General features: G+C 36.0%; 1 protein-coding gene across 1 annotated transcript in view; it reads right to left on the bottom strand.

The window, feature by feature from the left end:
• Positions 1-18,160, bottom strand: part of commd8 (COMM domain containing 8) — a 53,598-nt gene that overhangs the window by 28,653 nt on the left and 6,785 nt on the right. Inside the window, exons 2-3 of the mRNA XM_088627351.1 lie at positions 5,479-5,634; positions 2,993-3,145 (exon numbers count right to left, since the gene is read on the bottom strand). Of these exons, the coding sequence (XP_088483477.1) occupies positions 2,993-3,145; positions 5,479-5,634 (309 nt within the window). The remainder of the gene's footprint in view (positions 1-2,992; positions 3,146-5,478; positions 5,635-18,160) is intronic.

The following is an 18,160-nucleotide window of genomic DNA, read 5'->3' as shown; positions in this document are numbered from 1 at the left end:
ATTTTCAAAGGATTAATAATACAATATACAGTGGGTATAGAAAGTCACCACCCCCTTTCAAAATGTGTACCTTTTGTTGTATGACACTGAAAATAAAAACAAATTCAATTAGACTTGTTCCATTTTTATTTACACATAGTAACCCACATTAGCCAAGTGAAAATAAAATTCTAAAACATTCTGAAAATTAATATTACAACTGTAAAATACCTTATTAATAATACCTTATTTGGATAAGTGAACACCCCTTACAACTGCATTTGTAAACTTGCTCAGGTATAACCAATCACCTTACACGTCATACAACAAACTAATTGGCTCTCGCCTGTGATCAATTGTGGTGATTTTTGATTAGTTCAGAATAAAAGCAGCTGTTTCTAGAGGATTCCAGCGCTTGGAAGTGCATTTCAAAGCAAAGCACTGACTATGGGCAGAAAGGTGTTTTCAAAAGAACTTCGAGATGAAGTTGTAGAAAGGCACAAGTCATGAGATGGATATAAAAAGATTTCAAAGCCTTTAAGTATCCCATGGAGCACAGTCAAGACCATCATTAAGAAGTGGAAGGCGTATGGCACCACCTAGACCTTGCCTAGATCAGACCGTCCCTCCAAACTGGATGACCGATCAAGAAGGAGACTGATCAGAGAGGCTACCAAGAGGCCAATGGCAACTTTGAAGGAGCTACAGGCTTTTATGGCAAAGACTGGTCATTGTGTGCCTGTGACAACAACATCACAAGCACTCCACAAATCTGGCCTGTATGGGAGGGTGGCAAGATTAAAGCCACTCGTTAAAAAAAGCCACATCAAGTATTGTGTTTATGTTTTGCTAAAAAGCACCTTAAAGATTCTGTGGCCAAGTGAGACCAAAAACGAACTTTTTGGCCAGAATGCAAAACTACGTCTGGCGAAAACCCAACAGATCTTACCATCTTAAGAACACCATTCCTACAGTAAAGCATGGTGGTGGCAGCATCCTGTTGTGGGGGTGTTTCTCTTCAGCTGGGACTGGGGGACTTGTCAGGATAGAAGGGAAGATGGATGGTGCAAAATACAGGCAAATTCTTGAAGAAAACCTGCAGCCCTCAGCCAGGAAGTTGAAAATGGGAAGATGGTTCACCTTTCAACATGACAATGACCCAAACCACACCGCCAAAGCAACCACACAGTGGCTAAAAGATAGGAAGGTGAATGTACTTGAGTGGCCTAATCATAAGGTGGAATGGGTAAATATTCCTACCTCTAGGTGTGCAAAGTTGGTAGAGATGTATCCAAGCAGTCTCAAGGCTGTAATTCAAGAAAATGGTGCTTTTACCAAGTATTAACTCGGGGTGGAGGAGGTTATTCAACCCAGTTATTTTTTTTCCCAGAAATTTTGTTTTCTTTTTTTACTTGGATGTTGCAAGGTACAATTTGTAAATAAAACTGGAAAAGGTTGGATTTTATTTGTCTTCTTTTGGGACTTTAGGGAAACAAAAGGTGAACATTTTGAAAGGGGGTGGTGACTTTCTATACCCACTGTATCTATCATGGTACACACAGTACATAATAATGTAATTAAGGCTGCTTTGTGTGAAATGCTACACATAGCAGTAACAGCACAGCATAGCACTAACAGAATATATTACTAACAGTACTGTTAGTTACTATATGCATTAAATTAATTCTATATCTCACATTTAAATTCACCTGAACTACACAAGCTTTTTAAGATGCAAAGCAGCTTTGTGAATATACAATTTTATTTAGGAAATATATTTAATGCCAATGAAAGATAACTGAATGAAAGATATAATACCAGTTACCTTACATTGGCACTATTTCGACATTTATCTTTTTCTGTTATTCATTTAGGTGCACACATTTATATTTTAACTATTATTATAACTGTTGTAATCTGTATAATAATTATCACAAGCTCTTTCTACAGAAGGGCTCACAAAACATGAATATTCTCATTCTTATCTGTAGTGAAGTTGACTGACTTCACTACTTTATACATTTTCTACTCTATATTAACTAGAAGACTGGCACCATATTAATACATTTTTAAACAATAATGCAAAAAACAGCATTTACAAATATTTATTTAACTGCTGGTCTTGCCAAATCCAAGTATATCCGACTATGATCATCCTCAATGAAAGATATCCAGTGGAGTTTTGATAAGCTTCAATGTTATACTATTTCTTACCTAAAATCATCAGCAATTAGCACAGACACTGCATTTAAAATTAGCCAGATAAACAGCACCAGCACTAATGAATGCTTTACATTGCCTGAATTATTCATTAGGAGCTGTACGTGTAATGCAATGGCAGCACGATACACACCACTAGTTCCCAAAAGACTGAAACTGTCAGGAAAGTATTTTAAATACGATCACGAGTTCAACCCAGACCTAAAACAACAAACAAAAATGACAAGCAATTGTTGCAAGTGGTAAAATCCCTTCAGATACAGAAAACTATTTTTTAAAGCTGTGTCATTTTCTGAAAACAAAGCTGTTCAAAAACATTACTGTTGCATTATTACTAGCCCATTTAAACACGGTAGATCTGCATAATGCTAAATTTGGCTGGGCAACTCTGCATGTCAAGCAGACTGGAACAATCAGCACAATAATATCCACTTAACATCTGTTCCCACTGCGTGCTCTCTTTTCCCGAACATTCAGGTCTCTGCAGTGTTTACAATTTCCTGAGAAGTGTAAACTATAGCGTTAGATGCTTGCAGCATAACATTTTTACCCCAGCCCTTAATATGGAGACCTTTAGTTAGCTTGTGAAATCAATATAATCAATTTGAGAAGAGATGAATATAACCTTTGTAAAAACACGCCATTCCATTTTTATAATGCCATACAAAATCTGCAGTATGAGAAAAAAACAACAACATTAACCCAGCAGTCAATGCTTCTTATTGTGCTTCCACTATGTACACAACACTTGCTCCATTTTAAAATTACTAACAGTTCAAAACCTATATCCTACCTTTAACTGCCAGTCAAAGTCCTGCAGCTGTGTTGAAGAAATTGCATTTGTTTTTTCAACCAATGCTTGTCGGATTTCCTCCTTTCTGCCCTTCAGGCAAGTCAGAATTGCTTCTTGATAGCCGATGTCAAGCCAGTTTATTGATTGCTGCACCTACACATTTAACACACACAATAATTGGATTTTCATTTTATTGCAACAATGTGTATTTTAAATCAGTATTGTCTAAAGATTTTGTTAGCACAGTGCAGCCACATTTCTGTTTACAGCTATAGCTATTTAACTTCTTCAGCAAGGCAAAGATAAAGACATTTTCCAGATAATCAATACATTCAGAAATATCTGTTATGCTATGTCTGTATTTAAATCTATATTTAAATTTAGATCTCTAATTTCTATTAAAAATACCCTAGCCAAAATGTATATGTAAAACAAATACTTCGACAAATGTGAAACTAAATTTCTGTCATTAATATAAAAAATCTTAAAACTATACTCATTTTAAATATAATGCAGGCATTGTGTTCTGGGAAAATAACCGATTGTCATAGGTGTACATCAAATACAGTTTCATAAGTAAAATGGCAGAGATAAAAAAATGCATTGAACTCAAATAAATGAAGCTGTCCTCATTTTCCAAAACACTCCTAACTATCTGAGTCAAGACAATTGAGTAATGTGACTAATTAATAATTGACAGAAGCAACACAAGAAAGAATAGCTTCTTGCAAGAACATAGACAAGGCAAAGGAAAGTTTCACTCTGAGAACAGAACTAAAGGTTTATAGGGTTGACAGGGTTCTGTGTGACAAAATGACAGGCACAGTGGCACGGTTTTGAGCATCTGTAGACAAGCAGTTACACTCCAAACAGCATTGACTGTAAGCCAGCTGCTACAGTGATTTCTTACAGTGGTAGTCCTGGCATGGTTAACAGAGCCCCCAAACCCTACACTTTACTATAGTACTGTATATAGTTAACTATGCACTTAGCATCGCCAGTTTGCCATTAATACCAGCACATTAAATGTACAGTATGGTCATATTTTTTTTCTATTATTATTGGTATCCTATGATTTCCCACTATACCTTATACTGTGCAATCTATTTGTGTGCATGTGTTCAAACTAGTTAAAAAAAAAGGCAAAAAATAGTGTTGAGCAGAAAAGCAGCTGGTCCACTCCTCTTGGGATTCACAAAGACCACAGAAGGACAACAGAATGAACACTAGTTTAGAGAGAGGAGAACAGAAACATACCCTCAAAGTAAACTGAAATGAAGGGAAAAAATGTTCTGAAGAAAAGGCATTTGATCATTGTGGAATTTGATCATTTTGGCTTCTGGTATAATAGTTAAGGACCTTTGTACTTTGTTATGGCATTTATTAGAGAACTAGTACCATAGGCATAAGTGTATCCAAGTCATACTGTGCATAAGAAAATTTCTGCAAATTAATGCAACCGTTTAAACATTTTGCCAGCCATTAGCCATCACTTCAAGGGTATCTCAGCTGCCAAACAACCTCATTAGATTTTTTTGGCTGCAATTGCAGTATACCCCACCAGCAAAAGACTCCAACAGTAACTGGAGAGTCATCATTAAGCAAGAGCAGTCAGGTGCTCAGTCACTCAGTCATAGCAGTCATATTTGAAAGCACTTTAGAAGAATACACCCAAAAGTGCTTTATTACAGAACACTCCCAAAATGTGTATCAAGGGACCAGGAACAATGAACTTATTTCATTGTGAAGATTTAAGTGATCAAATTTGTATCTTTAGAAATAATTACTTCTTGGCAATCATATACTCTGAGAAGAAACAGAGCTGATTCTTTCAGGTTTAGTGATCACACAGTGGTTGTTTCACCTCTAAGCCAGGAAGATGAGCCCCTGCTGGAAATGATTCAGTCTGCTAGTTCAATGGTTAGTTTGAATGCACACCTGCCTTCACAACAGTAATATAGTTCCAGTGAGCACTCTGCGTTCTGCATCCTAATCACTATGTTGCTAAGCCTTTCCAGCAGCACGTCCAACATTTCAAGTTGGTGTTTACTAGCACCTTCCATTACTGTTTCTGTTTGTTCTTTTTTAAAAACTAGACAGGGGGCTGTACTAATCAGAGAAAATACAAATCTTAATGAACTACACATGCACAGGTTTTTCAAGTTTTTTCAGGTGGTTCAATCTGGCTTATTATGACACAAATTTTGAAACCTTTTTCAATTTTATTCAGCAGGACTCCCAAATGGCTTAAAACATAAAGGCCTCCTTTTCCAGCAAGGTTGGGCCCTACATCTCTGATTCCACCACTTTTAACTTGATGATTTGCTTTGCAAAACAGGTGGTGTGACCCTGCACATTTCAGAAAACTAAAGCACCTACCCTTCATCTCTCTTGTGCTGACTGTCAAGGCCAACTGCTGGATACCAACTGAGGGTTTGTAACTAGAAAATAATTAGCAATGCTAAAAATAATACTGATATTCTCACCTCCTCGTCAGACATTTTCTTTCCAATCGCTGTTCTGAATATTGAAGAAAGTGTATCGACTAACTCCAGCCATTCCCTCAAGCTCCAAACACTGCTGTAGTCATGCAGTCGAGGAGGATCTCGCCCACACACACCATCTATTACTCTGTGAAGAAACTGGAAGAAAAAGAAAAAAAACTGTTAATCACATCCCAGCATTCTTAATCCTCAAGGTTACACTGTCCAACTGCACTCTGACAGTTATGGGTCAAGGTTTCATTATTTAACCTGAGCTTCATCAAAGGCAAATTGTGAGTGGTCCTGTGGACAGATTTTAGATTTTCTTTGCAGATGAATTTAAAGTATCTCAGAACCTTTAAGGCAAAAGGTGAAGCAGGCAGCGCCATTTAAGAAGAGATAAACAATTCCCTTCTAGAAAGAATCTAATTGGAATATCATCAAACCTTAGATTCACATAAAATTGTTTCTGACAGCAATACATCTTGTCTTATTTTCGCTTTACATTGAGGAAGACATGAAAGATTTTACAACACACTAAGAGGCTTATTATGATTTTGAAACACTGTGTCTCTCATTTTGCTATGTCTTATTCTGTTTAGGAAAAATTAGTGTTCAGTTTTATCACCCTGCACATGTATAGCAAGAAAGAATGCACGTGAATGTCTTTTTTGTCCCAATTTGCAAGACCTTTCATTTTTTGAGTGAATCTCAGCTAAATAAAGCAGTCAGCTATTGAACATGGCTTCACTCTGAACCAGAAACATAAATTAATTTGAACATGATTTCAGAGATAAATAAAAAACAAAGGAAGAAATGCAAGTAGAACAAATTTTTAAAAATCTGAGAAGAACAAAAATAAATATTGAAACATGGTGCAAGAAAAAGGGCTGCAGTTGACATGGCAGCTATATTACAAGGCAGTTCACGGACATCCCTCATCAACACATCTGCAAAGCATGGCAAACAGTTACTATGGCAACAGCTTTGGCAAAACATTCACTAAGAATTACTTTGGAGGTTAGTATTTTCTGTTATTAGGGTCTAATTGGGTACTTTATGAACATTCAATTAATTGCTTATGTATCATAAGTTTAAACTACAGTGTATTAATATTACCAATAAATGACACCATGTGCAAATTAAATAAAATGTACAGCAAATACTGATTTCCAGCAAGTGTAACTATATTTTTACATTTTTTAATAAAAAAATAACTTCTTTGTCAGACAGTAACTATCATCCTGTAAATAGTTCTGACAGATTACATTTACAAATTAGTAAATAAGCATATAAAGCACGTATCTGAATTTAAGGTGCACTACAAGCATAGCATGCTTCTTCACATTTTTGTTAACATTATACAATACTTTTTTTAAGTAATTCACTATATTATCCTTACTGTAAAATCACCAGCAACATTAACAGATGTTAAAAAGCATTCTTAACACATAATGTATATTAAAATTTAAAAAGATTACTATCCCATTGACCATGATATATCTTGGAATATTCATAAACAACAAAAACAACTGACATTTGATCTGTGTGTGTTGGTGGGGCTTTTAATGTTTAGCTGACACTGAAAAAAAAAATCCTCAATTAAAACATCAACTCCTACTCTGGGAAAACTAAAAGCCTAAATATGTTTAACAATAACCATTTTATTTTTTAATTCATGAAAAAATAGTGCTCCTTTTGAAATGCTTCACAGTCACTACATTTTTCAAAAGATCACTTGTGCCCCCTAGTGTTTTCACTCCACCACTTTAGTAAATATAAATATATATACTTATTCTGCTATTTCTATTTCACATTCTACTTTTATTTAATTCAATATCTTTCCAAGGGAATGTTTTATTCCTATAAAGTTCCTATTAGAAAAAATCCTGACAATCATAATGTCTACTTTAGATACAAGGAGTTTGGATATGGCAAAAAAAAAAAAAAACACTTCCTCTCTCCTAAAAATATATGACTTTTGCCCTATTATGTAACCCCATTACTGTAAAGGGTAAAGAGTAACAAAAGGCCATTTGCTCAACACAGATCTCCCACTTTCAATACTTTCCGTAATCTAAAAGAGATCTAATAAGTTTTGAAAAATCCTAAAAAAGGAAGCTGTTTTCTTTCATATTGTTACAGTTAGGTGGGAGGTAGTCAAACACCTACTGTAGCTAGTGTCAACATTTCTGGTTCTCTTCAAAGCAAGAAAGAAACTGAAGTGATAACAGAGTTGCATTGGGTCTGAGGCACATTGATCAAAGGAATCCTGTTTACTTTGGTTGATTAAATGTTTGGTAAATAATTAAGGGTCTTGCTATTTTGTTGTTCTTAGTAAACTCTGATTTCTGGTTAAAAATGGTCTCTTCTGGTCATTGGATGCATTTTTAGAATAGATTTCCATGCATTTTGTAGCATCCAGATTTAACTCTAGATTGAATTTTGTATGGTATAGAATGCATGTTAATTATCCCTACTTTTGGCCTGTTAGTCATTATGTCGTTTGTAGAGTAAATTGTATGTTGTGTTTTGTCTTATGTGTTGTTTAGTGTGTCACTGTCATTGTTAATATTTGTTTAACCCCGTGTGACCGATTTATTACTCTTTTCAACAAAACTGTGCCAGAATTTGGGTGCCTGGAGTAAATTTAAGTAAAGATTGTGTAGCACTACATGCGAGGGGAGTGTTCAGTGTGGAGGCGGGCGCATTGCCTTTGTAATCACAGCTGCACTGGCTAAATCATGAATGAGCCGCAGCTGTGAAGGCTCTTTAAAGGCACACTGTACACCCCCTGAAGGACGAGCAGGGCACCCCCGGAGTGGGAGGATCATTACACCGGCAGACCCGGAGGTGATTGTACCCGAGCATGATGCTGTATTTCTTTTTATTTTCTTTTAGCCTGTCCCTCTTTCTTTAAGCCTGTATGTCTACTGGGACAGGCTGACCTTTTTCCACAATTTGAATTTTTATTTTGGCCTTGTGCTCCCTGCCTGCTCTCCCAGACTGGACCCCTTTAAATAGGGTAAATCCAGTCTGGTCCCCACCACCAAGTGGAGTTTTTTTCCAGGCTGGACCCCATTAGATAGGGTAAGTCCAGTCTGGGCACCACTCTACATGATGGTGCAGTGCCACACTTAATGGTACATTTTTGTATTTTTACTTTTTGTTTTGTTTTCTTCTGGTTCTTGCTAACCACACTTATGCCCCTTCAGACGGGACGTCGAATTATACCGGTACTTGCCGCGGCTTCTCCAATTCCCGCATTGCTACAATTGGAAGAATCATTACAATATGGTGCTTATGATTATTTAATGATTTTATTCATATTTTAATTGTTAATTAAGATGCTCAGTCTTTTACCGGTATTTTGTTGTATTCTCCATTTTCTTAACCTCCTATTTATAACGATATATTCATTTTGGCTGCTTCTTCAGTAACATAGCTGGGTTGCCGTCTGATCCCTGCATGGTGGTGTATCTGTGTTCCAGCAATGTACTGATCTGATCCAGCTCTCTTTCCTTTGACCATGGGCCTCTTTGCTGTTTTAATTGCAAATTATACCTTCCCATTACTCTCTGGGTACCCCGATGATGATGTTTTGGGTCTGAAATGCCATACTTTGCTGAAGACTATAAACTACTCTGAGTTCCAAACCACTATCTGGAATGCCATGTCTTTCAAAATTTTAGACTTTCTAACAACTGCCTTTGTGTTCTTTAAATAGTTTCCCAAAAAGGTTTAGAACTAGTCCACTGTAATCAGATTGTTTTGACAATCAAATACAAATTAATCTGTTCATAACTTTTCAAAAGGAAAAACCACTGCAGATGGTGCATTGTTCTATGTATGACTGCAGTTGTGTCTCCATACCTGGCCAACAGACACATTCACATGCTCTGTTCAAGCAACCCTCCATGAAATCGTGATACCTGATGACTGAATTCTGTGCGTTACGTCTCTTCTGAATGAAGCTGGAACAACAACCCTTTATTTTTTAAAGATTACCCTATTCTGCACACAGAGCTCATCTCTCCAGTTGCAATATATTTTCACATACCTCATATTTTACATAACTCCAGTAGTTCGTGTTCTTTGACTTCAGGCTATCTCTACGATATCATCTTCTTTGGAACTTGGAGTTCCTTATTCTGTTCAGTGACCTTCTGGATGGACTTTAAAAGCTTTTTTGCGTATGATTTGCTTCAGTGGCTCACATGTCTCTTAAATGTGGCTGTAGAATTTGGTAGCTCACCTTCCTCAGAGACCGTCAAATCCCTTTTACATCTATTGGTCTAAGGCATCTGTCAGATGGAAGCTCTTTTCCTCTGATCAACCAAGGAAAGGGCAATTCTTTCAGTTGGAGCTGTCAATTTGCATTCAATTTAATTGTGCACCTGCTGTATCTGTCAAGGAACCTCCTCTTTTTCACAGTTACTGTAAAACATTGTGTTTTCTCTCTTTTATTTTTAGCATGGAATAAACCTATTACTTGTTCCTTTGCAGGCTATGCATGCTGATGCAGCTACGCACCTGAATTACTTCTCATCTACATGCCAGAAAATGTTCTTCACATCACAAACGGAAAACATTCTGATGTTACTCAGGTCTGGTAAAGTATCTTCAATTACTGAAAAGGGATAATGATTTATTTAAAGGTGGTTTGAGGTTTTATTATTTTATTATTCATTTCCCTGAAAGCTTCCGCACAATGACCAAGCTGATGTTCCTGTTTCAGCTCTTTTCAACTGCAGTAAAGATTCCTCTTTTCTGTAGGCTTGCCAAATTCTCCATCCACTTCAAGTTCAACAAAGGTCCTGTTCTCTGCTTGACTGCAGTTCTGTTTTTTTGTTAAAATGTTGTGCTTTGTACTGTGATCAGATCCATAGTCTTTATGGCAATACTTCCTAGTACAGACAGGTGCATTTATGTTGACTACAATGAATAACAGTTTGTATTCTATGTTGTTGCAGGAGTATGAGTATAAGAAGCTTCCCAACATGCTTAAGGGTGCTATTATATATCAATAAGATCGGTTTGCACCTCTCCAAGTGAAGCCTCCTATCTAGTTCACTGAAATAACGTTACATTTGAAACCATAAACAAGCAGGCACCAAATTGTCTTGTTTATCAAAAGTATGATTGCATAAAGAACTGATAAAAAAAATAATTTACCAAATTCTGTTGGCCTTGAATTTGATTCCTGGATTGTGATAACGCTCTCAGATTGAAGTTTCAGGGTGACACAGAGGTCTCTCATCAATATCCAGTTCTGTTGCTTAAATATTTCATTGCTAGAATATTTTTTCTTTCTCACAGCATCACTTCTATGTAGTGAGTCTATGATTGAGTTTTCTACAACACCTATAAAATCTGTCCATATGCTGGGCATTCTCATTCTTCCACTCATGTTTTTCCATAGTATTTGCACTGTTCAGGACTATTGAGGGTGCTACAGACCTGTTGTCTCTTTTGCTACTGCTTACACTTGCAACGTTATTTGTTCTTCCCAAGATCACCTGAAATTATATCGACATACACCGTATGTTGACATTACTCCAAGACCTGGAATCAGTCAAGACTTGGAAACTCAAGGAACAACCTCCCAGGTTACCACCATCACAGACAAGTGAAAATCAGGCACCAGTCAAAAGATCTTCAACCAGTCAGTCAGTGTAACTAAAAACAGTAGAAAAAGAGAAGCGGTGGTTGTTATAGGCTCTGTTCTCAGAAACACTTCTCCTGAGATTTGCATCTGGGAATCATCAACTGTATGTAATCTCTCCCTGGAATTATGGTGGCTAGTACTCTCCAGAGAGCAAACAGGCTCTTAAGAGCAGGTAAAATCCCTGTAGTCCTTGTTCATGTTGGGACAAACCACACTGATAAAGAACCAGCATGCTTTCTATATGAAACAAATTAAAAGACCCTACATGACTACCTGAATGGCAGGATCAAATCAGTGGTGATTTAAGAGATTGTGCCTGCATCATGCAAGGGTGAAGAACTGCAAACACTAATCTGAAAATGTATCACATCTACAAGAGCACTGTGTGCTCAAGAAGACTTCAGCTATGTCAGTCACTGAAAATCTTTTTATAGTAAAGCAATGGATTACATACATGGGTACAAATCAGCTTGGGGCAAGGATAAAAAAAGAAACAAGAATGAAAAATGGAAAAAAAACTGCAAGAAAAATATGTTATGAGTAAAGACAAAAAATAATGCAGAAGGAAAACAGACTACTGTAGGTATTTAAGTCTTTGGACCCCAATGCAATCAATGTTAAGAATAAAATCCAAGAAACAGAAGCTACTGTATTATCTTGTAACTATGATGTAATTGGAATTTTAGACACATTGCTTAAGGAAAGTGATGAAGGAAAACAGCATGAATGGGTTCATAGCCATTGGAAGAGACATGAATGTTGGAAGAGATGGAGGTGTAGCAGTATAAAATAAAAACAGCATTCAGGCATACTGAAGAACTTAAACTAGAGGAATCAAAGGCCTCAGAATCTATTTGGCTCAAACAAAACAGAAAATAATTAAATCATCTAGTGTTGGCATGTTACAAGTATGCATCAGTTATAATGATGTTTTATCTGATGAAAGCCAGAATATACAACATGTGGAAAGAAAGAAATGGTTTTCATTGGATATTTCAATTTTCCTCACAATTTGTGTTGGGAGTTGGGACAAGCTATTCAGGATTTCAAAAACTGAAATTGAAATGCGAGACCTGACTAATTACTTTTTTTTATTCAGCTACAGTATAAAACCTGGAAAAGGATAAACCTGTATTGATCTAGTGTTTTCAAACACTCAAGAAAGGTGTGTTAAACACCTGCTCGCACCTAAATTTAAACAAAATGTGTTTAAGGAATGGTTTTATGAAACTAATGAAAACATGATACTTTTATCTTTAAAATAATATTTTACAATATCTTTACCCATGAGTATATGTAACATGTTTAGCTTTACTCTGCCCCAGCCAGGATTCAGCCTAAATCTCAGAGCCACATAGTGCCACTCTCTAAGCAGCAGTGAACTCCACTTTACCAGAAGTCACCTTTATAATATGTTCACTACAATAAGCCCTGTCACATATGCATTGTAGGCCAGTGGAAGATCATACAAATTCTAAAACCTTACAGACCCAATGACAGGTAAGTCAGAGTACATGTTTCAAAAATAGATCTGGTCTAATAGCATATGATTGTGGTAATTAAAAAATAATAATTTATAATTGTTAGGTTACCCTGTTAGTATGTTATCAACAATGGTGGCTTAAAAATGCATATTGATGTCAATCAATATGCAAATATCCAGGTTAAGCACTCTAGTACTTCCAGTCCCATTCATACTTCTGCTATCTCCCATTCACACTGAGCTTCGTCACATTGTGATTTAAAAATTAAGCACTTGTCAAAACCATAATAATCAAACTGAATACTGATTGATTATTATAATTGATTAATATAACTATAACTGAAGTTATATGTGAAGAATGCTGAGTGTCAGAAAAAAATAAAACATACAGATTGAAAATGTACTAATTGCATAAGGATGCCACCCCTTATGTCAGTCTTTGTGGAAGCACCATTAGCAGCATTAGTGTAATGAGCCGTTTCTGATAGATAAATCTGTACAAGATTTACACATGAGGAAGATGTAATTTTTTGCCCATTCTTTCTGTCAGAAATTGAGCAATTTTGCCAATTTCTTTGGGAATTGGTGATGGACTGCAATCGTTGAGTTTTGCAATACATTTTCTATTGAATTCAGGTCAAGACTTTGATTGTCAAGGCTACTTAAGGACATCCATCCTCTTTATGATCTTCCTGTAAAATCACTATCAGCTGAGATAAAAATACTGACTCTGTTTTAGATTTGTGGCTTATTTAAACAGTTTTTTCTCAAGGATTTGCCTGTATGCACCACCCTATTTCTTCACAATACTCAAAAGCTTCCCAATCCCTGCCAATGAGAAGCATCCCCATAACATGATGCTGCCACCAGCTGCTTGATGGATGGATGGATTTCAGATGGTGTTGACTATTTGATGTGTTGTGTTGGGCTTGCACAACATTCTAAGCTTTAGAACAAAACGTTCAATTTCTGATTCTTTACCACAAATCCTTCTGCCACCTGTATGCAGTATGGCGGTGGTGGAGGGGATTCCCCATCACCTGTAAAGCGCTTTGAGTGGAGTGTCCAGTAAAGCACTATATAAGTGTAAACAATTTAGTATTATCTCAGGGACAGAACACTACGTGATTAGTGTAAATTCTTAAAGATAAATTCATTGCACTAAAAGTGATAATCAGCAACTTCCTAACACTTTCTGATGTCTTTCATTGATATTGTCATATCACTATGAAAACTGTAACTTAATATTAGATTATCTAACTGAAGAACTTACAGGACCATGCATTAACTGTGACATTATGTTAAATCACTCTGACAACACACAGAGAACTTTGCACTAATTTTGTCACCTTTCAAACTAAGGTTTTGAGAGCACATTAATATAGGGTTACTGTAGCAAGACAGTTACTAGCTGCATCATTTAGCTTTATCAGTTTAGAGCAGACTGTGTACATTCAAACAATGTACTATTTGAAAACATCTTAATTGCAAATTCAGGTGGCAAGATAATACAGAAAATTTGTAACTGGGTAAATATTTTGCATATAATGTGTAAAAGTGAGAACAGCACGTACCCCTTTCACATAAAGGATTGTGGGTGTCTTTCAAGAACTGGGTAACCTGTCTAATGTTCTCATGTAAAAGAAAACCCTGGAAAATTGTTTTCACAAAGTGCCTGAAGATTACAACATTTTGTTACACGGTGTAAACTTCAACTCATATAATGTGAATACTTAATACTCTTTCCTGAAGCCATTATTTAAATAATATTTAGCAGATATCTGTCATAGAACATCAAGAATGTCAGAATGTATATTTTGCGTATGGCTATCATTATTATTTCAAGTACAGATAAGAAAGCTAACATTCAGCTAACCTTGAACCATGGCTTAATAACCATCCAATTCATTTGACTCACTCAGTGACTCAGACATTTTGGATAGCCACTTTTCCATTAACATTTAACTACCAGTATAACATTAAATACTAACACTTCAGTAATTTATAGATAGGCAACCCAAGAAATGCATGACTATATGCCTCAGATTTGTTCTGTAATGCTAACCAAATGAAAATAATTCTTACTGCATGACCTGCAAAACTTCCAAGACTTTACAGCATACAGTGATGCACAAATCAATAGTTTTTATTAGTACAATAATAAGTTGGCTTGCCATGACAACACACGACATTTAATTTGTAAAATGGCCTCTTGTTGGAATTAAAGAAGCCTTGGTAACTGAGTTTTAGAAAGTAATAACTGAACATAAAGGAGAATGCTGGAACCTATCCAGTGCACTACTTTTCAAAATCACACAAATAGTATTTCAATTACTCCTGTATTTTACTTCGGCTGCAATGCACTCCCACAAATTCAAGTGCTCTGCAGAAGTATGAGGTAGTCCATCATGCAATTAGTTTTTATATGGTTTATATGGATTCAAGTCAAGGTCTAAACTGCTAAAGTATTGGGTGAATGTCTATAGAGTCAGATTCCTGACAAAAAGTCATGTAAATACTGAGAATGAGTTTTTTGAGGATGGAAACTGAATTAGAACTTCAATCTTTTCTCATACAATAAAATCAAACTATCAGTTGAAGTCATAACATAAAGGAAGCAAGAAAGAAACAATACTCTGGAACAGTACTGCTGGCAGCTTTCATAATGGCTCATCAGGCACTGAAGTGCATGTCTTGTGCCTTAATTATTGGGTAATGTGAAACAAAGGTGAAAACTCAACATCTTTAGTTTCTTAGTGACAAGACTAGTATTTTATTACAAATTTATGGAGATAGAGTATTATTATCAGCATCTTCTAGAAATTTCTTGTTTTGTTCCCCACAAATTGTCATAAATGCATCAGATTGTCATTTAATGCCTGTAGTGGTTTGCTTATTTAGTCAACACACCTGCCTCCATAATGTTGATTTTATTGCACTAATAACAGTGTTTTGGACTTTTTATGCATAGTGCTTTAAAATGTATTTTTTTCTTTGTGTAAATTACTACTTTTATACATTTAATAAACCATATTTACAAAACATAGATATCAATATTATGTAAATATCTTCTTGTGTTTGTAACTGTGTTGACATCTAGTGGTGGTTTGGGAAGTTGCCAGTGATCTGAACCCCAGATAAAAAGAAATTTCCTGATCAAGGCAAAAAGTAAAGATACATGAAACATTACAGTAATATTTTTTTTTTTTTACTTTCCCAGGTGGCATTTCCTTTTTGTGTGAAATCTCAAAATTTTCACATGGGAAGGTGGCAAAGAATTTTCTGTAAAGGTTCTTAGTCTTGGTGGCAGCTTGACAAATGATTAAATGAATAGCACTGTCCTTTATGTTTCCATTATACTTCCATCATTCCACAGTTGCTAAAGTTTATGAATGAACTACCTGTCACTGTAGTATAACAGATTAATTGTACACATGAGAAAAGATAGACACCGTTGGGTGCTGCTCAGGATGACCCGGTTACAGTGAATTATCCAAGAAACTCCACCTGGTTTAGCTGCACACTTTATTGCTGAGCAGATACCATTTAGCAAGGCCTTAGAACACTGACTTAGACTGAAGCTTGACATTTTTACAGTAGCCGTTTCCAGCATTTTTTATTGGGATACTTTTGTGACAAACATGGGATATATTTTGATGTCCTAGAAACAACATTTCTGAAAATTCAGGGACATGACTTATGGCACCTAAAACCTGTACTTCACATGCTGTTTGCATGGAGTTTGTTAGTTTCCCTGTGCTTGCATGGATTTCATCTGGGTTCTGTGGTTTCCTCCCACAGTTATAAGATATACTGGTAGGTTAACGGCTTCTGGGAAAACTGTCCCTTATGTGCGTGTTTGCATGTTTGTGACTGTGTGTGCCCTGGGATAGACTCACATCTCATACATGGTGTCTCCTACTATGCACCCATTGCTTTGCTGGGGGGGGGTACTGACTATCAAGACCCTGCATTGGATTAAATTATTAAAAAATGGATAGATGGATAATAAACTCAATTAAGCAAAGAAGGTTATAAGAAGTAAGGGCCAAAGGTTATACTTACTCAGCTGGTACATTCTTGTATATGTTCATACATTAGTCATGGAGTATTGAATAAATGCTCATTATGTTATTAAATATTGGAAAAAATTATGGAAACAGTGAAGAAAGTGGCACATAAGTGCTGCATACAAGCCCCTTAAGAGGGGTCATGTGACTTGTACTGCTGACAATAAAATTGGTTTACAAAGAAAACCAAAAGTGATGTAAAGTCCAAGAGCAGATTCTATACATGGTATGTAGTCCCATAGACATCTTGCAAATGACTTTGCTGCATATACAATTGTCAACATTTCTTTGAGAACATCAGGAAACATTTTAGTGCATTGAATTTAAAGGCTGAGCACATGAAAACTTTACTGAGAAGAAGCAACAAAACTTTGCCAACAGATATAAATAAATACACTGTGATGATCAAACATGGAATAATGTAGTCGTTTGTCAATAATGAAAAGTAGTGTGTCTGAAGCTATACTGCTGGACAGCAAAATATTAAATGTTCAACATCTACAGTAAAGCACAAGTGTATATTGGGCTGCATTCTCAGCAAAGTATGTGCGTAGCTGCATAACCAGAAGATACCCTGGCTTCCCTACCAAACCTTTTTTGCTTAGTAGGAATTTATATTTACATCATGTACAGTAAACAGCCCCCAAAACAAAAATTAATCTAGGAACACAAAGGATCTAATGGAGTACTCACAAAGTGGCCTACACAGTCTCGATATAAACACCATCAAGGCAACATGAAACTGGATGCTGAAACAGTTAAACAGCAATGAAACATCTTGGATGAATTGCAGAAGGTGTTACAAGGTATTACGCAAGACATTCCAGAGCTCCCCATAGTTAAACTGTACGGGGGCATGAAAATCTCAAGTTCTGTATAATGCAAAAGACTCACATTCTAAATAGTAACGTTCTTAACAATGTATTATTTTGTCTTTGTTTATTTTCTGCAATATTGCATTGTTCTTATGTTTGTGCATATTTACTTAATATGCACCCACTTTGTTTTTCAATTCCATGTACCATATAAAAGTAAAATAGGCTATTGCTATGTTTAAGATAATCTTAGCAATAATAGTGAACTACTGTATACAAACATCAGCCACAGTCCTACTGCAGTAAACTGTCTCTTCAATTTAGGGAACAGAAAATAAAAGTCCAATGTCTCATGCTTTCTACAATATAAAAACTTCAATACAGGGTTTTGTAACTGGTACTAGAATATCACTAGGCGTTTCAAATGAGTTCTCTGTTATTAATGGACCATGTTATAAAACCAATAACCTGAAATATTCTTTTTTTTTACTTTAGGCTTCAAGATGCCTGTAAAAAGTTTGTCCAAAAATACATTACCAATTCCAGAACATACATAAATACATTTTCCAGGTATTCATACATAGCGAAAATAAAGCTCTGTCTTGTCCACGTAAGCAGCACTTATCAACTATTTGGCCACAAGATGGCA

The sequence above is a fragment of the Lepisosteus platostomus genome, chromosome 1 (assembly GCF_059453375.1).
Source record: "Lepisosteus platostomus isolate fLepPlt1 chromosome 1, fLepPlt1.hap1, whole genome shotgun sequence".
Taxonomy (NCBI): Eukaryota; Metazoa; Chordata; class Actinopteri; order Semionotiformes; family Lepisosteidae; genus Lepisosteus; species Lepisosteus platostomus.
The sequence above is the reverse complement of the archived record's forward strand: the minus strand, read 5'-3'. Positions and strand labels throughout refer to the sequence as shown.